Genomic DNA, 17,797 nt, shown 5'->3' on the forward strand with positions numbered 1-17,797 from the left:
AAAAAGTTTATATTATACGTGTAATACAAACGTCTATAAATTATATGAAAAAATATTGATTAGAATACAAGTTATTTCATTTGTCATATCTTTCTGTTACACCCTGTACATACATACCTTCAGACTACTTGGTAACCTTCACGCAAATACACCAGACAGTTCAAAATATTTAACTAATTAACTGCAGATTAGGTGGATTTTAGAAGTATGGTTTTAGACGACTATTTCAACAGCATTATTAAATTTGTTGAGTAACAAAAAATTCTGAAAATAACCCACTAAGCTACACAGTTTACGATGACTGAAGTATAATAATATTATACCTTCCTTAATGAATATATTAAAATAAAATTACTCATTTCTTAAGTTTTTAATTCTACCGAAGATTAAATTTGAAATCAGCAATCCAAAATCAATTTTATACTTCATATTCATTATAGATGTATTTTCCAAATAGTATTCGCTTATATTTTACTCGAGTTTAGCTAAATATTAATATGTAATAACTTTGATATGAGAACTATTGGTACTTATTTAAAGTCATCTATCGAGGCTTAATATAATCAACTCAATTTTTTTTTTTATTATTATTATTATTCAGTCATATAATATTCGTATTATTGAAAATTAATCAGTAATGTATATAATGGCAGTAAAAAGAGAATATATAAATCTTTAACCTTTTATCAATAATATACTAAATACTTGTAACTACCTACAAACTTTAAAATTCATGAGATGATTCAATATATTTAGTATAATAGCAATGTGTCAATACAAAATTATTTTATATTCCCTGAAATACATTCCTATACTGTATGGTTATAAACATTATTGATGTATACAAGTTAGTCAGGTTAATTGTTAATTCCAAATGAAACTTTCGTTATGTCTATATTATTTTTCGACATTTTAAGTTACCTTTATTTAATGCAAACAAATTTATTTCATGTTTTTATATTTCAAGTTCCTATTGAACAAATAATTTTCATTTTCATTTTATGTCTATAAATAACAGAAATATATTATAAAAGTGCATGTGAAATTTATAATTGATATTAACATAAACCAACAATAAAAGATATATATATATATATATATATTATTAATTATTATACATTCTCCATAACAACAAAAATATAAGTTTCCATTTAAAATGTTGGCAAAAATTTATAATATAATCACCGAAAAACAAAATAGAATCATGAAAAAAAATTAAATACTATAACGTATCTTAAAATTATCAAAAAACAAAAATTTCCGAAAAATACTATGTTTGTTTTTTGTTACAGGCACCACTTTTTATATTACGTAATAAATAATGTTTTACTTACAATATAATTATCATGATCACGAAACATCAATAGAGTTTACTAGCTTTCTTCTGGGCTTTTATCTATTTAACATTGTTTTTAAATTGTATCCACCCCACTACCATACATTCATTTAACCACTATCCGTGCACATTGAAAAAATCCTAAAAATGTTTTCGCTATATGAACTATAAGAATCCCATGTAGGTCGTTTTTTCCAAAGTGAAATTGACACGGATGGTATTAATTAATTTAATACTAAAAGTTTTTAATACTGATAGCTTCCTACTGTCCTACGTAGTGAAATTTTCACTAAAACCGTGCTTTATATTATCAAAGTAACGAAGTTTTCTATTTTTTTACATCTCACAAACAATACATAAATAAATAACTTAAAAGTACCTATAATCACATTATATCAAGATAGTAATAAATCATACTAATCAATGAGTATAATATTAATTAAATTTATGTATACTATTATTAGATTTACCTACTACTATTTTACAGTTAATTATTGTATATTTTATTATATTCAACAATAATATTAATAGACACAATAAATATCCAAAATATCCAGATTATAACATATAAAAATAGTGCAATATTTTTTCAAGGTTTGATCATTCTGATGTATGATAGGAAGAAGAATCCTACTCCAACAGAGACTTCTAAACCACCAATGAATAAAAACTGAAAAAATAGTAATATATATATTGTATTAAAAATATATAATTAATATAATATTGAGACTTACCCGCCCAGGAATAGTTATCTCCAGGAAATTAATTTGAACAAAAAACATCGTCATCAAGGAAGATATTAATACAGAACTAAGAACATTGAATCCATAAACTAGAGAAAAACAATTACTCTTCAATCGTTTCGCAATTTCGGAGCTTGATAAGATAAAAAATATTTAAAGATAAATTATTTCAAAAACGAATATTGAGCATGTCAATCTTGACACTATTTTGTGTTATATCTTTTAATGTATTCTGGCTTTATACTTACAAATTTAAGACAAAAGCCATTTGACTAACAATACCATATAATATATACGATAAATATATAAAATATAAGTGGTTGTAAAAATAACATGACAGCACAAGAATCCCCATAATAAAAGAGCAAACTGCAACAACGAAATCACCGTAATAATTCCAATCTAATCGCATTATTCCAATTATATAGGCGCCTACTGCTCCTGAAAACGCAAATTTTAAAAGTGAGTGAATCAAAAAACAAATTAAAAAAAAATAATAATTTTTGGGTAGATTTTTAGAGTAATATTTTAAGTTAAAATATATAATGAATGCATTTAAATACCAGTATCATACATCTACAGTTAAAATTAAATCATTGAATAATTTTACCTACAGTATTATATGCGAAGTATCATAACGCTTTATTTACAAATATATTTATAAAAAATTGATAAATATCATTATTTTAAAATGTCATTATTTATAAATAATGCATTAAAATAAAAGTTAAACAAAAGAACATTTTTATTTTTATTTTTTACAAGCAAATTTGTGTATTAATATGTTAGATTAAAAATAAAAATTCAAGTAAAACAAGTAAAAATAAAATGTCTAATGAATAACTAAAAAAAATTTGAAAGTTTTTTATATAATTAAAATGATAATATAAACATTTGGTGAAAATTTCAAGTAGCTATTATTATTATTACCATTTTATTTTTTTAGATATAAGAATATATCAAATATTGTTTAAAGAGAAATAATTATTTTATAGGTAACTGAGATATTTAGTAGCACCTTAAGTCGTGATCACATCGTATAAGCAAAAATTTATCTTTGGATTTAAAATAGAACATATTTTACGAGACTACCCAATGAGATAGGTACATTCAAAATATACAAAACAGCAGAGCGACTTTCCGAGTGATTTTTATTATTTGGATTGAAAAAAAAATATGGTATTGTACTTCCACAATGCACTACAATTTCATATATTGTCCGTAAGACCGTAATATATGCGTATTTTACACTATTACAATATAATATGATATTTATTTAATTATCATAAATAAAAAATTACAAACCACACAAACTAAACATTGCGTCCACGTATCCGTTTAACAAGAAATCGTGATTATCTGGTTTACTAACAATGTACGAGTACAATACATTCATGTTACCTAAAATCTAAAATATAATATAATATTAATAATTAATAATAATATATTACTGTTACAGATTTTCAAACAAAATATATTTATAATTATATTGTTTCCCTACATTGCGTATATATGTGAGTTTATGATATCATTATTGTTATAGCATTCATTATGTGGAAATGCGAAACTGTAATATACCATTTTATGAATTGTGAATAATACTATGTTCTCTTTATTCATATCCATAATATAATATCAAGTATCAAAAATTCAAAAATGTCAAGTAAAACTATTTTACCATTTGTAAAATATGTAAAGTATAATTAAATATTAATATTAATGTAAGGGAAGGAATATTGATTAAAACTCAACTCATTTAAATAATTATTATTTATTGATATTTTATAATATTTTTTTAACATTATATTTGCTAATGTATACTAATTCTTAATAAATTAATTTAGTGAAAAGATATTAATATAATAATTTTTATACCTGAAAATGCGATCCCAAATTGATCGTGTACAAAATAGACCTTTTTAGCACATCTATATCCGAGTATGATGTTTTAAAGTTCAACAATATTCCTTTCAAGTTATTTTCTACTGCAGTATTATTGTACTTGATAAGTTCCATTTTGACCTAAATAAAAAAAAACTAATATCTATTACAGAATTTAGTCAAGCACTTATATATCATTATCTGGTATATTTTTCTTATACTAATTTATGTTTATTACATGAATACTGGTTTTGTATACACCACGATTACCTACAATATTTTTTTCACAAGGATCCTTATTTTTTAAACCATTGTCAAGAAGTCTAGTATTTTCGCTAGGCACATTCGCCATTCGAAAAGAATGTTTTTTTTTCGTCGGAAATAAACATGCACTAATTACAGATAATAACATAGCTAAAAACAATCAAAAGGATTTTCATTAAAAAAAAAAAAATATGTATTTAAAAATAAAAATAGCTGTTAAATGTTCATATTACATAAATTAACTAATTAGAATAATTCACATGATAATATACGCGAGACTTTATAGCAGTAGTTCCTTTAGGCTTTAAAATAACAACAATTTTAATTATACAGAGTTTTCCAGAAAAATGAAAAAATATGAAATACCTATCTAACTCCCGAAAAATTGTTTTAATTAAAACAGAAACTATATTATACGCCACTGAGTTTAACGGTTAAAAATCTCAAATCTTAAAATTAATGTTCGTTAAATAGTATACATTAACCTAAGTTACTATTTTTATAAAACGTCTTATTAACGTCAATTATGGACCGCTAAATAATGTTTAAGAAACCATTAGTTTTATAAGTAGTAATGCATTATTAAATTGTTTTCAATTATTTCTAAAACCAGGAACAGGTGTCAAACATATTATAATGTATAATATTATAAAAATCAATCAAAACATGCACTCGACTAAATAAAACGGTTCAAAATTACGGACTAATAATTACTTACCAGATGCATTTAAATACGGTAGAAATGTATAAATTCCGGTGGTGCTAACAATTATTTGAGAAAATACAGAACCACAGAAAACGCCAAGCTGCAAACTGACCGATACAATGCTGGTCGCCTTTTGATACTGTTGTTTGTCACTGATCTGACTCACTAAATAGCTGAAACCTAATATGAAAATGTTCGATGTTGCACCTATTCCAACCATACCCAGCTATAATACATGTACATATATCAATAGTATTAGTTAGTGTTATTTTTGATGAAAAATAATGACAAGTGACAATGTCGTAAAAACGGATAAAAATATAATATGTTTGTCGTATATCTTTTGCCAGATACGTCATACTATAATATCCATTTGGAACGTATGTATTTTTTTATAATATAAATGATGAGTACCAACCCACAACTGTGTCAAGCTCGGAAAATCTGCCACGAGGATATAGGCGATAAATGCACAAACCATAAAGGTTATGATGGCCGATTTATAAAAGTGTTTAGGAATGGCTAACATTATTATAGTTGCAACGAGTGATGAATACGATCTGATTGACTCCATCGTGTTAGCCACCTAATAAATAAGATTGTATGATAATAATATTATCTTTGGGTAATTATATGTAAGTGTGTAAAATAGCTAATAGTAAACAGATGAAATATTAAAAGCAAAGCGATATTTTACGATTTTATTAATACAAAATATATGATGTTCCTTAAACTTATAAGATATTATTTTGGTAGGTGTCTAATAAGATGTAATATACATTAGTGATTAAAGTATAGTATATAGTGTATAGGCCTTTCGCTGAACTATAATATAAATGTTTAACAAAGTTTAAATTATTTATTTATATTTAAACGGGTATTCAATTTTTTGTTGAAATATATTTATTTTAAACATAAAAAATAGATATAAAAAAACAAAATAACAATTCTTTAAGGAAAAATAGAATAAGGATTAACATTAGCATTTAATATAAAATGTCTCATTTATGTCTTGATATTTGGTAGTGATACAGAATGGAGCATAAGATCTAGAGCAGATACGTCAAACACGCGGCTCTCAGCTCATTTTTTTGTAACCCGTGGCTTCCAATATTAATCGACAAAAAAAAAATTAATAATAAAATATTAATGCCGTGTCTTAACTATCTACGATTTTTAAAGAATTGTTTATTTGGTATACATTATTATACTGTCTTATCTTCGAATAAGCTAACCTTTTAATTTATTTGTATTTGCTATGTTCGACATCGTAAAGAATAAAATTGAAACATTTTTATAAAATATTTACTTTTTTTGTTAAATTTTTATGTGTGGCCCGCATAATAAACTATATTCAATGCATTTAGCCCACTTGATAATTCAAGTTGACATGCATGATCTTGAGTATGTTTGAGAAACAATAGAGATAAAAAATAAGAAGAAGTAATTTACTACATACGAACAACCCACTCAGCAATTTAAGTTCCAAAATTTCTCTGCGATGAATAAATGAGATTAAGTCAAGGAGATCAGCAATTGGTGAACAATCATGATGGGCATGGTGAATACTTAATAAAAAAATCAACGTTGGACTCCTATTCAGTAAAAATCGAGAATAGTATGTGAATCCTAAATAATAGAACCATACTTGAGAATCGAATAAATTAATGCGTATTAAAGTGCTTTAATAATTTTTTTTTTATTTTAATCAGAAGCTGTACTCTACAAAAAACTAAGTACATTAAAGCTATGCAAAAAATCATTTCAATATGAATGTTTATTTTATAGCCAATTGTGTTTCATATTATTTGTTCTCCTGCGAAACGACAAATGTTGATGTTTGATTATTTATTTATTTTGTATTACGTAAATAACGTATAATTAGTTATTAAGATTAGAGTCAACAATAAATATTACAATTGTAAATTAACCAATTAATATTTAAAATAAATAGCCGATTGGTATTGATTCCAACACCTACTTTAAATTATTTTTATCATTAGTAAATATAAAATATTAAATAAAATATTTAATGTATATTTTAATAAATGTCTGTATAATAATACTATGTTAGATAATATATAAAGATAAACTATGTGAGTTAAGCAATTAAATTAAATGATTAAGTACTTGCAATAATGTAAATATTAGAAGAATATTATTCATTTCTAATTTACTGAAAACTATTTAAAAACATGAAATATTGCATAATATTTTAGCACAGTGTTTCTTAACCTATAAGTCGCAAAATATTTATGATGAGACGTGACTCGCAGTGTTCATAAACTAATTAGGCATCTCCATTATATAATACATGATAATAATTTTAACAGTTAATTTATAAATGCTTAAGTTATTTCTTTATTTTATACCTGTACGTATATAATGTAAATAAGTCTACCTAGCATTATAGAATGTAGAACATGGATTTTAAAATGGATATTAATATGTCACTGATATTAAAGAAATTATTTCGTTATACTTAAATCAAATATCAATTGCATTAAATAATTATTTTCCAAAATTCATTCGTAACGATTTTCAATAGATTGAAAATCCTTTCACAGTTTCACTATTTCTTTTGAAGGGTTAAACTTTAATACGCTTTTTAAAAGTATAATTATCGAACTTTCTTGTGATAAGACTTATAAAAATATATTTAAAATGAAACGGTTATAGATTTTTGGTGCGCAGTATATGAAGAATATCAAGAACTTTCTATAAATACGATAAAAAAACTATTACTTTTCCCTACTACTTATTTATGAAAAAAAGAATTTTCTACTATGGCCAATAAATTAAATGAAACAAACAAATAGATTAGATATCACACATCACATACACATCACCTTCACTGAAATAATACCCTAGTGGGTGGTCGCGTACCCAATAAAAAGTATATTTGTGGGTCAATATTACATAAAGATTAAGAAATACTGTTTTAGTTGGCCACATATTAAGTATATCTAATAGATAATTTATACATAATTTTTGAAGAGTATAATATAAACTATAGCGTTTATTATTTTTATAATTTAATTTTTGTACATCAAAAGATTCATATTAAGTAATTAATTATTCAAATATTATATTCAATGAGAGTTTTACTATGATATTCAATATTTTTATACCAATTATAAATTGTAATCGCGGACCGCATAAAATCGCTACACGGGCCGAGTGTGACCCGCGGGCTACAGGTTGCCGACCCCTGTACTAGTATATATTTTATACTTATAGGTAGGTGCTAAACGACTATTAAAATTATCTTCTGAAGACTGTAACATAATAATAACTTATAAGAAATAATATAGATATTTAAAAATCTTAAATAGTATATAATATAATACAAAATTATTTTTGATTTAATTTAATTGTACAAAGAATGTATTTAAAAAGGATTTAATTGTCTCATTATTATGAGGTCATAAGTCGTTCGGTTATAACTGTTTGATTATAAGAATTAATTACTAGAAATTATTTGTTACGCTATTCTACACAAATATAAATATGTACTACTAAAATATAATAATTTAATATAATATTAATCCAACTATAATATATACTCACCCCCTTCCTTCCCAAATTTTCAATTTAATAATGAATTCATCCAAATTCTGTGTTTGAAATTTTTAAATATACTTAAAAAAAAAAAAAAAAGGATAAAAACAAAGTGTGCACGCTCAATGAATCATCCATTATAGTCTAAATCAATTATAAAGAAAGTACATTTTCATTACCTATAATAATAAATAAACTAATAGAAAACTGCATGTATCTATTAGCTACGATGTATCTACCTGACATAAATATAATGAAATGGGACACATCACACATATTCACGGTAGGTTTTTAACGACAAACATAAAAAAGTAATAAACACTATTCTAAAAAAGATTAGAATTTTAATATAATTTTAATTCACTACAAAAATATTAACTTATTTTTTTTATCTAGTATTTATTTTATTTTTATTTTCTTAAACTTACAGCTTTTTTATTAAATTTAGATTTAATATATTAAAAAATTCAAACTTTAAACGAACAGTTTAAAAAAATAAATAAATTTTATAATGAATTCAAGATATGCAAAAGAAATGCATTTAAAAATGTTAATAGTTTTTGAGATAGTAAAAGTTAGCTGATAAAAAAATTACCTAATATGAAGATTTTTATTGCAACGATAAACTTAATCCAAAATCTATCTCCAACAATATATGGCACCGATCTATTAAAAAACAAAATGTAATTTTTTTTTAATTTATAAGGGATGTACAAAAAATGTATTGCCAAACATAATTTATAATAAAATAATTTTATGACATTTTTATTAAAAACAATTTTTTTTATATTGATTTTGAATAATATAATCCGTAATCTCTAACAATAAAATAGGTAATCTAATTTTATGATTTTTAATTTAACTGTTTAAATTAATTATCGGTCTGGTAGATCACATACTAATAACGAATACCCATTTTTTTAATTAACTTCATGTATATTATTCAGTACTTACATAGGATAGCAATGTAACCAACTAAAAAGTGAAGACTCGTTATTTTCGGATAGTGACAGTCGTTAGACACAGTTAAAAGACCATAATATGTCTTTTTTGTTCATGTATTATTAATTTATTACTAGGGCTCAGATTTTGTAGCAAAACAAATTCTTAGAAAAAGCATTTTAAGTAGCTAAAAAAAGCATTTATTAAATTTAATTCTAAAAACAAAAAAAAAATAAGTTACGTATTAAATTAAATATTAAAAAAGGAATTTACGAACATATATTTGGTAAAATTACTTTCATTAAAATTCATCCTATTGGGTACTAATAACGATCATAGAGAAATTATTTAGAACACTATACCTCACTGATTGATATTTACCAGTTAACTAAAGTATTAGAATGTGCTATAAAAATACGCAGATATAATTCAAATTATTTTAAAACTATACAATTTCGACACAATAACGATAGGTACTTATTTTATCAGTCATCCATTTATTACTGGTTTTTTTATCAGTATTATAATTTCTAAAATTAATAATATAATATTTTTAATCTATAACTTATAAATAAGTTAAATTTTCAACAAAAAAAAGAAGCAAATAGGGGGAAAAGCAATAAAAAGCAGGTTTTATGGAAAAAAAGAAAAAAAAAGTTTACTTCATTGAAATTAGAACGATTCAAAACATATTTATGTATAATTTTCTTTCTATTACACTCCTCTCAAAAAAAGCATTTGCTACAAAATCTGAGTCCTATTTATTACTACCAGTTAGAGGCGAAACATCTATAATTTATAATCATTAATCATGTTAACAATATAATAGATATACATTATATTACTAGGAATTTAACCGATTTACCAATGGTAACGGGTCATTTCCCCGTCCCCATTTCACCGTCGAACATTTCCCCGTAAACACTTCCCCGTAAAATATTTTTCCGTCTAATACGTTTTCCCGTGCGACATTTCCCCGTCCCCGTAATTTGTAAAATGTTGTTAATTAATAATAATAATAAAAGTATATAAATAATAATATTAATAATAATAAAAATTTTGAGCAATAATTATAATAAAAATTAATGCTACTGGTATACGTTATTACACTATTACAGACACATAAAATAATTTGTAAAATGTTATTTAATAATAATAATAATAATAAATATATAAATAATAATAAAAATTATAAGGATAAAAAATATTTAAAAATATAATTTTTTTATAAAAATGTTGTTTTTTTAACAATTTGAAACTATGTAAAAAAATATTTTCAAAAAAATGAATACTTTTGGAAATAATGAGTGTTGTTTGATAAAAAAATCACCCTGTTTATCCTTCTTTTGACGAAGAAATGTCTAACGAGGAAAATCGCTGGACGGGGAAATATTGGACGGGGAAAGCGTAACGGGGAAATGTCTAACGGGGAAATGTATTACGGGGATTCGTCCATGAATCTTTACCAATTACTACTGAAAAGTATTTGATAATATTTTTGAAAATTTTATTTTTATACAAGTATATTATTATTATATTTTTTATTGTTATCATTTTTAAAATATTTACATTTTGAATTATTATACCATTTCTTATTTTTATATTTCATGTTCCAAAGTAAATTATTTTTCTGTGAATGATTTTACAATGGTGTGCATTTTTATATTACTATTTTTTTTTTTTTTTTTTGTCTATTAACACGATAAGTACCTATAGTCGATAAAATGCTTTGATTTTCAACTTTGGAAGTAGTTTGAAATCTGTACAGTGACGGATTTAAGGGGGGAATATGGTATAAATACCCCTTCCCCCTTGAACTTAAGTTAAATTACCCACTACTCAAAAGAATTACGATAAACTGTCAATCGGGGCTTAACATGATGATTTATTACATTTCTGGATCCGCCACTGGATCTGTATAACAATATTAAAAATACATGGGTACAATTTTTTTTTTATATTGTACTTGAAATAAGAATTTTAACGAAATTATTCTTCATGAACATTTGGACGAAATTAATTATTTTAACGGTAAATAATGATATTAATTATCTTATTATAATTTAAAAACATTATTCATGGGAACTTAAAACTTTTGCATATTATACTATTGTATTATTATAAATTTTATTATACGTAATGACATTTTTTATTTATTTTCATTTAAGATAAATAATTATCTATTTATACGATGAATCTATTTTTACTGTTTAACGGATATTTATAGAAAGAAAAATTAAATTAATAATAATTATTTATTTTTATTAATTAATTGTTATTACATTTTGTGTTATACGTACAAATTAATATAATATGGTATAAATATTGTTATTATGATAATTAAATACTAATAATATAATAAACGTAATATTTTCGAAAAAAAATTATAACGATCTACTAGAAGTAAAATAAATAACTTCATTAATTAGATCAAAAATACATATCACTATGTGATATAAGCTGATTGACTGTCTCCGCTCAGAATCGTTTTTGATATAGAATAATGATAATATAAACTATAAAGGATTGAATTCAAATTTAATATACTCATAACAGTAATCTCCTCGGCACCTGATGTATAGCATAGTAGTACTCGCCAAATTTTTTTTCATTTGATTTTTATAATATGAGGGCTCTAGTTTCAAAGTGTACATTCTCCATGTTTCATGAAAACTGAGATAAATATCATTGCGTATTCAATTGTCAGCGCTGAATTCGAATAACTCACTATTTTTGAGCAAAATGGTCTATCTCCAGTGTATTTTAAGATTGAAAATTGCATTTAGTTTCAAAAAGTACAATCTCCTTGAATAAGTTTGTTTCAAAACGTACAATCTCACTATTGCCGAGCAAAATGGTCATTCTCCAGTGTATATTTAAACTTGCTATAACTTTTAGTTACAATACGTACAATATCTAATCAAATATTATTTTTCACGAGTTTTACTATAAAAATAGATTTATAAATACATTGTACATCGTTTGCACGCGTTTTCGCTTATCGATAATGACGTCTTAATGATCATTGTCAATAATATTTTATTATAGAATATTAAGTTTTCAGTTGACTGTGCGCTGTTGTTAACGTCACGTCGTGTCTTTTGTCCATTTATTATATAATATTATTATATTTCGTTCATGTGTGTTCTGTTTAAAATTTAATACAAAAATAATGGAAGTTAATATTACTCCTACAACCGACCAGAAGACCAGAAAAAGGATACGAAATACAGCTGAATGGAAGAGAAACCAGCAGAAAAAAATACGGTTAGTGTTATATAATAATATAGAAAATAATCATAAAAAAATATGCATTTTAAACATTTTTATTTTTATTTGTAAACCTAGAAGAAGAATTGACACTGTCACTAGAAACTTTTTTAATACCTCATTACCACCCAAGGAGAATCGTGGAGGCGATAGAAAATTGGTAATGAACAGAGCCCAGAGAGATTCAGTTATGAAATTTATAAACAAATTTAAGGCAATTGAATCTCACTATTGCCGAGGACACAGCTCTCGTTTATATCTCAGCTCCACTTTGAATATCAGATTGATGTGGAAAATGTACATGAAGGAAAACATCAACTTTCCAGTAAAAGAGAGTTATTTTAGGTTAATTTTTAACACCGAATACAACATAGGTTTCGGCACGCCTAGGACTGACGTTTGCTCAACATGCTTACAGTTGACCGAAAAAATTAAAAGATGCAATGATCAGGATACCAAGGCTAGGTTATTGACGGAGAAAAAGGTGCATAAAATGAAAGCAGAAGCATTTTACCAAATTTTAAGGGAACCTAAAGAAGGTGTCGTGATTTTTTCGTTTGATTGTCAAAAAAATCAAGTTCTACCGAAAGTTCCTGATCAGCAAGCGTACTATTCTCGACAAATTTACATGTTTAACTTTACTGTTGTGAGAGGCACTTCTAAAAGCAAATTAAATCCCAATACAGTCACCTGTTTCTGTTGGACTGAAAATGAATACGACAAAAGTTCAAATGAGATTGCTTCCTGTATTCATCACGTTTTAAATTCGTCAAATTTTACTGATATTCATACTATTAAGCTTATGTGTGATGGTTGCAACTGGCTCGCCAAACAGAATGTTATTTCAAAAATTGAAGTTGTATTCCCAGTAAGAGGGCACTCTTTTATTCCTCCGGATCGTGTTTTTGGTCATATCGAAGTGGAGTGCAAAAAGAAGGAAATAATTTTAGAACCTCAGGAATATTTGCATATTTTTTCAAAATATGGGACTGTCCTGAAAGTTGGAAAAGATGTTGAAATTTATGACTGGAAAACTGAAACCAGCAAGTTTATTAGGCCTCCAGGACAGTGGCATTTTGCTTTTTCTAAAATGAAAAGAATGATTATTACAAAGAATTCAAAAGGAGTAGTGTTAGTTCGCGGTGAAGGCGTGTACAATTCGAATATTGGAATGGGAAAACCGATTACAAAAAAAAGCAAGGAACATAATTAACATGAAACCATCCAAAATTCCAATTCGGAATGTTGTCAGCAGTAACAAGAAAACTGATGTAAATAACCTACTAACTGCACATTATGGAAATGAGTGGAAAAATGATCCGGGTTTAATTTTTTACAAATTTGTCATAGAGGGAGATGAAATACCGGGTTATGTTGAGGAAGACAATATATTATGTGAACGTCATGCAATAGAAGATGAAATCAATGTCGCCGTGTAATAAATAAAAATATTTTATTGACTAACTTATTAAACTTTTTTATTTTTAACGAGTTTTATTATTAAATTTAATATTAAATATTTAAAGTAATAATAATTGACAAGTCTAATTTTTTTGTAAATTCTAAACTAAAAAAAAAATGAATAAAGACTTCTAATTTAATACCTATTTATTATTTAGTAAAGTTATTTTCAAAACGAGCAATTTCCTATTGTTAGTTTCATACTGTACAATATCCAAACAAAATTGTGTCAGAACGACGACAAAATCTTGTTATTTTAAGCAAAAAACTGGTAAATCATCTTTGTATAACTATATGAAAAGGTTAAAAAAATTCGAATGGAGAAAAAACATTTATTGATTAAGTTATTAGTTTTTTTCGTTTTCTGAAAATTTAGTGAATATGGAGAATGTACACTTTGAAACTAGAGCCCTCATATACCTATTGACATTTTTGGAAATATAGGTATTCTGCTATAAAATATTAAATTAAAACTTAAAAAATTATAACGATGGAAAATGATAAAAATAATGTTTTGTAATAACTTCAAACTTTTCAAAGAAAAACAATTTTTAAAAATTTTATAGCTGTAAAATAATATTTATAACGTGATAGAAAATAACATAAAATATGTATAATAAATAATTTGTTCACGTGATTAAATAAAAAAATATAAAACTTTAGATTCAGTTATTAAATTACTTGATTTTATATTAAATAAAAAAAAATTATATTATATTATCAATAAAATTAACAGTTTTAAAAATATAGATATTTTACTGATATCTATGGTACTATCATTTTTTTTTTTTTTTTTTAATGCAAAATGATTTTAATTAGGTACCTCTGAATAATTCAAATGTGTTTGTGTAACGGAGCAATGCACTTTAATTATTATTTAATATTGAATCAGTATTTCTTGAATTATATTAGTCAACATTATTTAACTAAGAATTTTATTAAGTTTGTAATAATTATACATCAATTAGTACCATTAGCACATCAAACCTACACAGATACCTAGTCAGAAATAATTCAAGTTAATCAATAGAATACAAACTTAAAAGTTAAAATACAATCAACCACCACAACGTTTTAAATTAATTTATTATTTAGATACTTAAACTATTAAACATCAAATATTTAAAAACTAAAAATTCAATAACTATTTAAGTATAAAAACACTTGTGTATATTGACATTTTATTTTCAATGTTTTTTACAATTAAATTATTTATCAAAACTAATAAATAAAGTAGATTAATTAGAATATACACATTATGAATAACAATTAATAATAATATTTAAACATAAGCTGTAAATTGCATTTATACGTCCTTTATTTTTAAAAAGATAGTATAATATTACACTCGAACCTTTTGTACTGATTCAACATTTTGCATGCAACGATTAAATTTGTTTTTTATAAATTTAAAAAAAAACGAATGTTCTATCTTAAATATTAAAGATAGTTTCTATCATATTAAGTTTAATTTATTTGGTAATTTGATAGGAGAGGAGAGGTAAAAATATCAGTACATTTTTCAAAATAATCAGAAAAAAATTCAAAAAAAAATTCCGATAAAACGAAATATTTTCACAACACCAGTTTTGACAAAATCATATTGTTATAGGTAGATGTAATTTACAAAATATATAAATAAATTATCTTATTAAAAATAAAAGCTGACACTAAGACCAAACCTATTACTCATTTATTCAGTAGCTAGTAGAATCAGTAGATTTAGTCATTACACTTACGGTATACCTATTAATTAATAATTGCTAATCAGATGTTAAAACTTAGTAGGTATCTACGTACTTACTGAAAAATTAAACAAATAAATTACAATTTGCAATCAATAATCATCATTACTATAAGTTTCAATTTTATTTTGATACCATAACAAGTTAAAATGCGTAATAGACATAAGTAATAGTGATTACCTCTGAGAGCGAAATGTTTCCATCTGGTCCAGTAAGATAAGATGTTAAATATGTATCAAGAGGTCGTAATCCATAAAAAAACATAAATACTGCGACATTATATGTAATTATTTTCCACTTTTCCATCGCTAAAAATGTGAAAAAAACTATTATGAGCTCATTATTTTATTTAACTCAATATAATAAAATATTTTGTAGTATTTTAATATAGGTATACCTAATTTACTCATAATACCTGTTATTGGGCTAAAATAGTACAAACCACCGACGCATTCAGTTCAGACGACTTCAGAAGGGAGTTAAGTAGCTGGTAAATATAAGTAGATAATAATTTGAATAAATCATAAAAATGTACTATACCAATTGAAATTTAAATTAACAAGTTATTTGTAATAGATCACCTACTGAAGTGAATCATAATATTTATAGTATAGAGTACCCAACTAGTAACACAAAATAATTTACCGAGCACGATGCAATTATTAATGATGATAACGTTTTCTTAAAATAAAAAAAATAATAATTTGATACTAGGTAATATACAGTATGTCCCAAAAGTCCCTTTAACCCTTAATATCTCCATGGAAAATCAATATATTAAACGCGGTTTTTTTTATAGTACTAATATGGAAATTCTGATTGAATGGCATAGAACTCAATTTTTTTAAACTCAAAAATTTTATGCATTTAAGAATTTTAAATTTTTAAGATAGCCATTTTGTTGAACATATTTTTTAAAAAATTTCAAAAAAAAAAAAGTTTATTAAAATTGAATAAAAATTGATCAAGTTATGTTTTTGAATAATAGTAATAAAAAAAATAAATTGTTTCACATTTCAATAATAAAATATCTATTTCGGCATGACAATACTTTTACATACTTAATTAAAGTTTTGATTTGAATAAAAATAAAAATAGCCGTGCGTTTTATCTTAACTTTAATTAGGTATGTAAAAGTATTGTCATGCTGAAATAGATATTTTATTATTGAAATGTGAAACAATTTATTTTTTTTATTACAATTATTCAAAAACAAAACTTGCTCTAACTTGATCAATTTTTATTCATTTTTAATATATATATATATATATATTGAACTGTTTTAAAAAATATGTTCAACAAAATGGCTATTTTAAAAATTTTAAATTCTCAAATGCATAAAAAAAATGTTAGATAATTTTTTAATTTTTTTAAAAAAAAAAAATGAATTTTATACCATTCAATCAGAATTTTCATACTTAGTACTGTAAAACAAACCACGTTTATAAATTTAATAAATTTATCAATTTTTCATGAAGATATTAAGGATGATACGGCACTTTTAGAATATACTGTATAATATTATATTTTATATAAATGCTTACTTGAACAGTATATTGTTAATTAATGAGGTATATGTTGCCGACAACCAACCATTGATAATCGACATATTATGTACAATTTAAATAGATGCTTAATACGTAATTTTATCCACCACCCACGAACTATCTAAATATTAAGTAATAACTAATAAGTACCTATATAAAATTTTAATTGAGCGTTAATACTAGTGATGGGCAACGATATCGATAATTCGATACGATATCGATATCGTGACAAATTATCGACATCGATATTATTTTGTATTGTACGATATATCGTTATATCGAAAATAATATTTTTCAAGAAAAATACATGGTATTTACTATTTAGTATTTACTATTTGTAG

At 24.4% G+C, this 17,797-nt stretch overlaps 1 protein-coding gene across 4 annotated transcripts; it reads right to left on the minus strand.

Moving 5' to 3' along the window:
- Window positions 1-1,871: 1,871 nt before the first annotated feature.
- On the minus strand, window positions 1,872-16,503 carry LOC112593501 (thiamine transporter 2-like). 4 transcript variants are annotated; one of them, XM_025337896.1, is made up of 10 exons: window positions 16,307-16,503; window positions 16,090-16,217; window positions 5,349-5,516; window positions 4,943-5,156; window positions 4,235-4,374; window positions 3,955-4,101; window positions 3,385-3,487; window positions 2,328-2,520; window positions 2,071-2,212; window positions 1,872-2,006 (listed from the first exon to the last, which is right to left on the minus strand). In XM_025337896.1, the coding sequence occupies exons 1-10, from the start codon at window positions 16,317-16,319 to the stop codon at window positions 1,926-1,928; spliced, it is 1,329 nt and encodes a 442-aa protein (XP_025193681.1). In that variant the 5' UTR covers window positions 16,320-16,503; the 3' UTR covers window positions 1,872-1,925. The 4 variants fall into 4 exon arrangements, with proteins under 4 accessions (XP_025193681.1, XP_025193682.1, XP_025193683.1 ...); XM_025337897.1 differs by having other exon boundaries at window positions 1,915-2,006; window positions 16,325-16,503; XM_025337898.1 differs by lacking the exons at window positions 16,090-16,217; window positions 16,307-16,503 and adding an exon at window positions 9,446-9,596 and having other exon boundaries at window positions 1,915-2,006.
- Window positions 16,504-17,797: the final 1,294 nt, after the last annotated feature.

This window comes from Melanaphis sacchari, unplaced genomic scaffold (genome assembly GCF_002803265.2).
Source record: "Melanaphis sacchari strain LSU unplaced genomic scaffold, SCAv2.0 Contig209_pilon_pilon, whole genome shotgun sequence".
NCBI lineage: Eukaryota > Metazoa > Arthropoda > Insecta > Hemiptera > Aphididae > Melanaphis > Melanaphis sacchari.

Coding starts and splice junctions, on each gene's coding strand:
- LOC112593501 (XM_025337896.1), bottom strand. Junction 2,213..2,327: donor ATGGCTTTTGTCTTAAATTT/GTAAGTATAAAG, acceptor TATCTTATCAAG/CTCCGAAATTGCGAAACGAT. Junction 2,007..2,070: donor AGATAACTATTCCTGGGCGG/GTAAGTCTCAAT, acceptor CTATTTTTTCAG/TTTTTATTCATTGGTGGTTT.